Consider the following 8,828-nt stretch of genomic DNA (forward strand, 5'->3'; position numbering starts at 1 on the left):
TCCAGTCACCAAATCACGATATGCACAATAAATTTATTTTGTATGGTTGCAATTTATTTCACAAACATAAAAAATTGTTTCAAACATTTTATTTTTAATTTTTTCCTAAAATCGTAAAGGTTTTTCAAACATAATTGATAGATAAAGTGTTATTTTACTGTTTCTATTTTATCGAGTAATAACTTAATACTTCCACTATTAATCTTTAACAAATATATTTTCAAGTTTTATTATCTAGTTTAATTTATTTTTTTGGTAATGCTTATTGAATTGTTTCACGTGCAATATGACATTTATTTATGGTTATCATTTGATACGTGCAAAAGCAAGAAAAATAAGAATTAAAATTAAATAGGGTCTGGCCTAGTTACATGTGTTTTGCAAATTATGGAGCGAGCCCAATCTGACCCTTATATTTTGATGGATCAGAAAAACATCAAATGGAACCACGCACTCCCGTGGATTGGGGACTGCGATTGTTCATGCCACATTTTAAAAATAAATATGTTTTTTCAAAATTTTTGTTAGATGATTATGGTAAGAATGAAAAATCATTAATGCAATTGGACAAAAATTAGAGGGTTTTCCCTATTTTCGAAAGACGTCGCACTATTTAAGTTTCACAGTATGTTCTTCTCTCGTGAATAGTGGAATATTGTCCCGTTAATCTTTTTCTCTCTTTATAACTTTCTTTTGATTTTATTCTCTAATATTGTTCAAATCGTTAATAAAAAAGATTTTTATGCTTTATCTCATCTTTTCTAAAAATCTACCTTTTGTTGTTATGGTACAAAATACATGCTAATACAATTACTAAATTGATATTTTAGTTTCAGATTTAAAAAAAAATGATGTCTATGTACTTCTATTGTTTTTGCAACTTTGAGTAAACATTAACAAAATATTAATAATGACCTACTTCTATAGTGTGAGTGATTGAAATTATGGCTTGACGTTTCATTTTTAAAATTATTGAGTAAAATATCCACTCTCCACCAAGTAATTTAGTTCTCTGATTTTCAAATATTAATGTTGCATATAATTTCCCTCGTTCATATTGATGATTCATTAATTATTAATATGACTTTTAATATAAATGTATATAATAAGGAAAAAGTGTGTGAGAACTAACTTTCACCATTAATATACAGTACTGCAGGTATGGCGAAGCAGTTCATCAGACAGCCCAAGCTGAGCACCTGCATGGACAATGGATATGTCGATTACATTCGTAATCGGGATCCATTACATTTAGGGTAATTAAGTTGTTTCTTTATTATCTTCATATATTTTGAAAAATAATTAAAAGTTATTAGTATTTTTTAAAAAATTTAGATTCCAGGACGTTGAGTTTCTCAAGCTCGTACGTCTTCTCTTAAAAGCTTATCCAAATCAGCGTATCGATGTGGATGAAGCCTTTAGACATCCGTACTTTGGTGGTTTCAGACCTACTAGGTAATAATTTGATATTTACACCGTTAATTTAAAATATATATGTTAAATTTTTTTTCTAGTTCAATTTGATTTTTGGTGATGTTAATTGAGTTTTTTTTCATTTTTGCAGCATGTTCAATTACCGTGCTTCTTTGGCATGTGCCTTGGCTTGTGCTGTGATTTTTGCTAGCTTTTGTATTTGGGTGAAAATTACCGGAGTCCACCATTGGAAGAAAACATGACCAAAATGGAGTTGAAAAAAAAGAAGAAAAATAGGAAGAAAAACAAAAAGCAGAACTAAAGATTTCTATTGGATATGGAGCTTGAATTGTCCTATCAGCTCATGATTTTTTTCTCTACAGTTTATTGATTATGTTGTGTTACATGTAGAAGGGCTCGAAACTATTACACATATTTTATTACATTGCAACAATGTAGAATTATAAATTGTTGGGTTTATCAAGGTGTGAATGAGAAATAAAAAGAGAAAAGATAAAATGGAAAGTGGAAGAATCAATAAAAGTGGGGGAACCAATTTCGGAGGGAAAATAAAAAGTCATTGCAAAGTGCAAATGAAAGTCATTTTTACCATATTGATAGAAGAAAGGAAATTGTTGTCCTTATATTAGGAAACACTTCATTTAGTTCTTAAAGGGTTAAGAAGAAGGTGCCCCTCGCATCGTCGTTCGCTCGGCCTCGGCTTCTGCTTCGAATTTGGCAAATGATTGATTGATAATATTTTTGGACAAAATCTATTTAATCAATTTTGTTAATTCATTTCTTTTCTCTTATAAATTAATTCAAAATGTTAGTTAAATAACGAAATTAATTTCGCAACAAATTATTTGAAATTCACGCATAACGGTAAATTCGTTTGAAATGATTTGTTCCTTTCGAAAAGTCGTTACTTTTCCCAAAAAACACAACGTTCTGGAAAAAAGGGGTCTGAACAGATTTGTCTGAACATACGCGTTCCTTGCTGCTAATGGCTATAAATAAGAGGTCGTGTTCGTTTTTAAACACTGAATTTTTTTCCTCTCTGCATACATTTTTCTTACATAAATAAAATTGTCGATCGACTGAGTCTATGTGTGCTCTTGTTGTTGTTCTTGCGTTCGCTGAAGTACCGCTACTTCTTTAACAGGTTAATCTATTTTATCTTGGGAGAAATTAATCTGCAACCTCGGGTACAGTGAGAGGATTAAATTTCTTAAAGAAACACAGTGGTTTCTGTGGACTCGGATTAAAAATCATTCTGTCTATTTCATTTTTTTCTGTTTCTGCATTTTTTTCTAACCTGAATACAAGAGATAACAATCTTAAGAAATTTATAGTTTCTGTATTTGAGGTTTCTGGAGACTAAAACCTTTATGGTTTTCTACTCTGTTTGAATTTTTAAAATTCATTCGATTAACGATTAAAAGAACATAAAAACTTTATCGTTAAATCAGAAACAACCTGTGTAAGGATTTATTCTTTACTGTTAGTATTTCACATACTAAAATTGTCTGTCATTTGTTACAGAAAAATGACTAATTCAAGTCAAGTAAATGCTGGAACAGTAAGTGCTGCAACAACATCGGTTGCACACAATCGTTCAACTGTTGCCCTAGCACCGGCTGAGAAATTTGCAAAGTTTTCGGGAGTCGACTTCAAGAGATGGCAGCAAAAAATGTTCTTCTATCTAACTACGTTAAGTCTGCAGAGGTTCATTAATGAGAACGTTCATGTTACGTCGGATGAAACTCCGTCTGAAGAACGATTTTTGGTAACAAAAGCATGGACAAATTCTGATTTTTTGTGTAAAAATTATATTCTGAGTGGCCTACAGGATGATCTGTACAATGTGTACAGTAACGTCAAAATGTCAAAAGAACTTTGGGATGTTTTAGAAAAGAAGTACAAAACAAAGGATGCCAGAATGAAGAAGTTCATTGTGGCAAAGTTTCTGGCCTATAAGATGATAGACAGTAAGACCGTCGTCACCCAAGTTCAAGAATTGCAGGTCATAATCCATCATCTCCTTGCTGAAGGTATAAATTTATTTAATACCTATGTTGAAAATATTAAGTTTATTATTAATACTCATAATCTTTAATGTAGGATTGGTTGTGAATGATGTTTTTCAAGTGGGTGCCATTATTGAAAAGTTACCTCAATTGTGGAAGAACTTCAAAAACTACTTGAAACATAAACGCAAGGAGATGACTGTTGAAGATCTTATGGTAAGGCTGAGAATCGAAGAGGATAACAAGGCTGTAGAAAAGAGGTCACGTGGTAATTCAGAAATATCTGGAGTAAATATTGTTGAAGAAGATCCCACAAAATCAAAGAAAAGAAAGAAGACATCTGGTCCGAAGAGCAATCCTCCTAAGAAGAAATTCAATGGAAGATGTTTCAATTGTGGCAAACATGGTCATAGGGCTACTGAATGTCGGGTTCCCAAGAAGGACAAGAAGAAGGATCGAGCAAATTTGGCTGAATCCAAAGGAGAGATGGACGATCTTTGTGCAATGTTTTCAGAATGCAACTTGGTTGGAAATCTAAGAGAATGATGGATAGATTCTGGTGCCTCATGCCATGTTTGTGCCAACAAAGAATTATTTTCATTATATACTCTAGCAGCTACAGACGAGAAGTTGCTCATACCAGAGTATTAGGAAGTTTGATGTATGTCATGAATTGTACACGACCAGACATAGCCTGCGCTATAAGTAAAATGAGTCGATACACAAGTAATCCCAATCAAAATCATTGGTTGGCAATGAAGAGAGTTTTGGGGTACTTAGAAGACACTTAAACTATGTTTTGCATTACAACAATATCCAACAGTTGAAGGATATAATGATGCAAATTGGATTACTGGGTCAACTGAAATGAAATCCACATGTGGATATGTTTTCACTATTGGTGGAGGAGTAATACCTTGGAAATCATCCAAAAAAACATGTATAGCTCGCTCTACAATGGAGTTTGAATTCATCACCTTAGACAAGGCAGGTGAAGAAGCTGAATGGCTTCGGAATTTCTAAAAAGATATTTCGTTTTGGCCCAAACCAATGGCCCCTATATGCATATATTGCGATAGTCAAGCTGTAATAGGAAGGGCTGGAAGCGTTATGTATAACGAAAAGTCTTGTCACATAAGACGAAGACATAACTCTGTTAGACAACTACTCTCTAGTGGAATTATTACAATTGACTATATAAAGTCAAATGATAATGTGTTGGATCCATTTACAAAAGGCCTAATTAGAGAGGGAGTTGAGAGATCATCGACGGAAATGAGACTATGGTCGAGAACAAGTCATCGTGGCGGTAACTCTACCTAGAAGACTGAAGATCCCAAGATCTAGGTTCAAGGAGATAAAACAAAGTCATAGATGACGGTTCAACATTGTCAAAAATTATTTTATGTCTATTCTCATGATGAGACAATGTTCAGTAACCAGGCTAAAGGCATAAGGATTTTTTAATAGTTTCTAAATTTGATACAGGGTATATCAAATAGTGTATCTAAGGGATAACACATTTAGAAACCACCTATGTAAGTGTGATGTGTAAGCAGCTTTAAGGAGAATCCGGTAAGGTCAATTCTCTATGCACTTATTAACCGATATGTGTCCATGGCTGAAATGAACAAAATAATGAGAACCAAAAACAGTTCAAGGGTTGATTGTGTGACTTATGTTGTCTAGGTATACACTAAAGCTCGACGGTTCAAAGATATCAAATCTATCGATTGACCAAGTATATCCGATATATGTTCACTACGGAAAGTTTAAAGGGAAACCTGCCTATCCAGATGTGATTAACCCTTACTTACAAGACACACAAGTTTTTCATGCATATATTTTAACTATAGTCATTCCTCATTCATGTGGGGGATTGTTTAGCAAGGTGTGAATGAGAAATAAAAAGAGAAGAGAAAATGGAAAGTGAAAGAACCAATGAAAGTGGGGGAACCAATTTTGGAGGGAAAATGAAAAGTCATTGCAAAGTGCAAATAAAAAGTCATTTTTACCATATTGATAGAAGAAAGGAAATTATTGTCCTTATATTAGGAAACACTTCCTTTAGCTCGCCCGACCTCGGCTTCGGCTTCGGATTTGGATTTGGATTTGGATTTGGCAAATGATTTGATTGATAATATTTTTGGACAAAATCTATTTAATCAATCTTGTTAATTCATTTCTTTTCTCTTATAAATTAATTCAGAATGTTAGTTAAATAACGGAATTAATTTCGCAACGAATTATTTGAGCGCGTACAGTAAATTCGTTTGAAAGGATTTGTTCCTTCCGAAAAGTCGTTACTTTTCCCAAAAGACACAACGTTCTGGAAAAAACAGGTCTGAACAGATTTGTCTGAACAGACGCGTTCTTTGCTGCTAATGGCTATAAATAAGAGGTCGTTTTCATTTTTCAAACACTGAATTTTTTTCCTCTCTGCATACATTTTTCTTACATAAACAAAATTATCGATCGACTGAATTTGTGTGTGCTCTTGTTGTTGTTCTTGCGTTCGCTGGAGTTTTTGAAATTTGAGGTACCGCTACTTCTTTAACAGGTTAATCCATTTTATCTTGGGAGGAATTAATCTGCAACCTCGGGTACAGTGAAGGAATTAAATTTCTTAAGGAAACACTGTGATTTCTGTGGACTCGGATTAAAAATCATTCTGTCTATTTCATCTTTTTTTGTTTTTGTATTTTTTACTAACCTGAATACAGGAGATAACATAAATAACAAGCTAAATTGGAGTCTTGCTTTTCCCTTTAATATTTGGAATATATGGCTAACTAGAAACCACAGTTATCATAACAATACTAGAGAAGAATTTGACATTACTCGTGTTGAATTACAATAAATTAAATGGAACAATTCCTCCTCCGCTTTCTCAGCTTCCTAATTTGTTAGAGATTTACTCAGATCGTAACAAACTCACCGGAACAATACCGGAATTGTTTGTGAAATTTGAAGGACCAAATGTACCAGACCTGTACCTTTCCCATAACAGCCTAACAGGAAAAGTGCCAACTTCTTTAGGTGATTTGAATTTTTCTAGGCATGATTTCTCAAGGAATAAGCTTGAAGGAGATGTTTCGTTTCTGTTTGATATTTCGAAATTGGAGTTTACTGAGAGCTTAATATCATTGGATTTGAATCATAATCGAATTTTTGGTAGCTTAAGCTTACCACAAGGATTGAAAGATGTACCGTTACAGTTTTTCAATGTGAGTTATAATAGACTTTGTGGACAAGGTGGAACGTTGCACAGGTTTGATGTTTACTCTTATTTACATAACATATGCCTCTGCGGCTCTCCCTTGCTGGACTGTAAGTAGATATGGAGGTCGAGGATTTGGATAGCAGAATGTTGTGGAAGAGGCATGAGATAGCCTCCTCTAGTTATTCCTAATCAAGAAGAAAAACAAAAGGCAAAACTAAAACAATGTGCCTACAATGAAAATCGTCAAAGGCAGAATGACGTGATAGATCCTTATGATTAACTCAACTAACATCACTGATTGGATCATTCTATAGACACTTGAACTCGTTCAAGATAGAAATTTTTGACCCCGCTATCGCTATCACTTGCTTTGACGTGAATGACACATCATATCCTGTCAGAAAAATCCTCTTTACAACAATATTATCACAAATCTGCCAAGGCAAAGGAAATCAAAAGATAGAGTTTTTAGTGGTGGCATCCAGACAGGCTTTACCTAGCGAAGGTGTCATCTTAAATCAATCAATCAATATATATTTTTCATCCTAAAATTTAGATCACTATTATTTTTTACCGAATCAGCTCACTGAGATATAAAAAAAAACACATCCTTACTAAAATTTTAAAAACTTTTTTCATGTAAAATCCTTTTATTCTATCATCAATTTAACTAAAATATCTGTGAGAATAACCCTCAAACCTCTGAGTAATAAATTAGTGAGATATTATTCGAGATCTCTTTTTTGAAGTTTGAATTTCAAAAGCCAACGCATTATTATATACTGTTACACACCATGTGACTTGTGGGGCAGTTTTTCTTGACCAAAAATCCGTATTGCTAAAATATGACTTTTTTTTTAGTTTTATAAATACCAATGAGTTAACTTGATAATATAATACTGTTCATAAACAAAAAATGAATATGAACTTGCCTCTTCTTGTAGTTGTTTTTCTTTGCTTTGCTTCTCCTTCACTTTCAGTGAGATGCAATCCAAAAGACAAAAAGGTCCTTTTACAGATAAAGGAAGATTTGGGCAATCCTTACCATTTAGCTTCATGGGATCCAAACACAGATTGCTGTTACTGGTACGTCGTTAAATGTGACCGGAAAACCAACCGGATAAATGCTCTCACCGTCTTCCAAGCCAATATCTCCGGTCAAATTCCGGCAGCCGTCGGAGACCTTCCGTATCTCGAAACATTGCAATTCCATCATATCACCAATCTCACCGGAACAATTCAACCTGCAATTGCTAAGCTCACAAATCTCAAAATGTTAAGGCTCAGCTTCACTAATCTTACAGGTCCAATCCCTGAATTCCTTAGTCAGCTGAAGAATTTGACATTGCTCGAGTTGAATTACAATCAATTAACCGGAACAATCCCTTCTTCACTCTCTCAGCTTCCGAATTTGTTAGCGATGCAGTTAGATCGTAACAAACTCACCGGAACAATACCGGAATCGTTTGGGAGATTTATAGGACCAAACATACCAGATCTGTACCTTTCACATAACAGCTTGACCGGAAAAGTGCCGACATCTTTAGGTGATTTGAATTTTTCCAGGCTTGATTTCTCGAGGAATAAGCTTGAAGGAGATGTTTCGTTTTTGTTTGGGAAGAATAAGACGAGTCAGATAATTGATTTATCGAGGAATTCATTGGAGTTTGATATTTCGAAATCGGAGTTTGCTGAGAGCTTGATATCATTGGATTTGAATCATAATCGAATTTTCGGTAGCTTACCACAAGGATTGAAAGATGTACCGTTACAGTCTTTCAATGTAAGTTATAATAGACTTTGTGGACAGATTCCACAAGGTGGAACGTTGCAGAGCTTTGATGTTTACTCTTATTTGCATAACAAATGCCTCTGTGGCTCTCCCTTGCCGGACTGTAAGTAGATATGGTGGTCGGGGATTTGGATAGCTGAATGTTGTGGGAGACGCATGACGCTAGCCTCCCCTATATATTCCTAATCATAATTGGGAATCACATATTTTCAGTGTGTATTTGTATTTGTTGCTTAATTAGCTTTGTATCCTTGTAATATGTGTATCGAGGGTCTATTGAATGTAGTCTTTCTATCAATAAAAGTAGGGGATAAAATATGTCCTCTCTGGATTCCACTAATGAAATTTCACGGATTATGTTGTTGATCAA

General features: G+C 34.1%; 1 protein-coding gene across 1 annotated transcript; it reads left to right on the top strand.

The window, feature by feature from the left end:
* Nucleotides 1-7,551: 7,551 nt before the first annotated feature.
* On the top strand, nt 7,552-8,828 carry LOC125875658 (polygalacturonase inhibitor-like). The gene has a single exon (XM_049556667.1). It carries the CDS (start codon nt 7,583-7,585, stop codon nt 8,567-8,569), a length of 987 nt encoding a protein of 328 aa, XP_049412624.1. The 5' UTR covers nt 7,552-7,582; the 3' UTR covers nt 8,570-8,828.

This window comes from Solanum stenotomum, chromosome 9 (assembly GCF_019186545.1).
Source record: "Solanum stenotomum isolate F172 chromosome 9, ASM1918654v1, whole genome shotgun sequence".
Lineage (NCBI taxonomy): Eukaryota > Viridiplantae > Streptophyta > Magnoliopsida > Solanales > Solanaceae > Solanum > Solanum stenotomum.

Coding starts and splice junctions, on each gene's coding strand:
- LOC125875658 (XM_049556667.1), top strand. CDS start 7,583: ATGAATATGAACTTGCCTCTTCTTGTAGTTGTTTTTCTTTGCTTTGCT.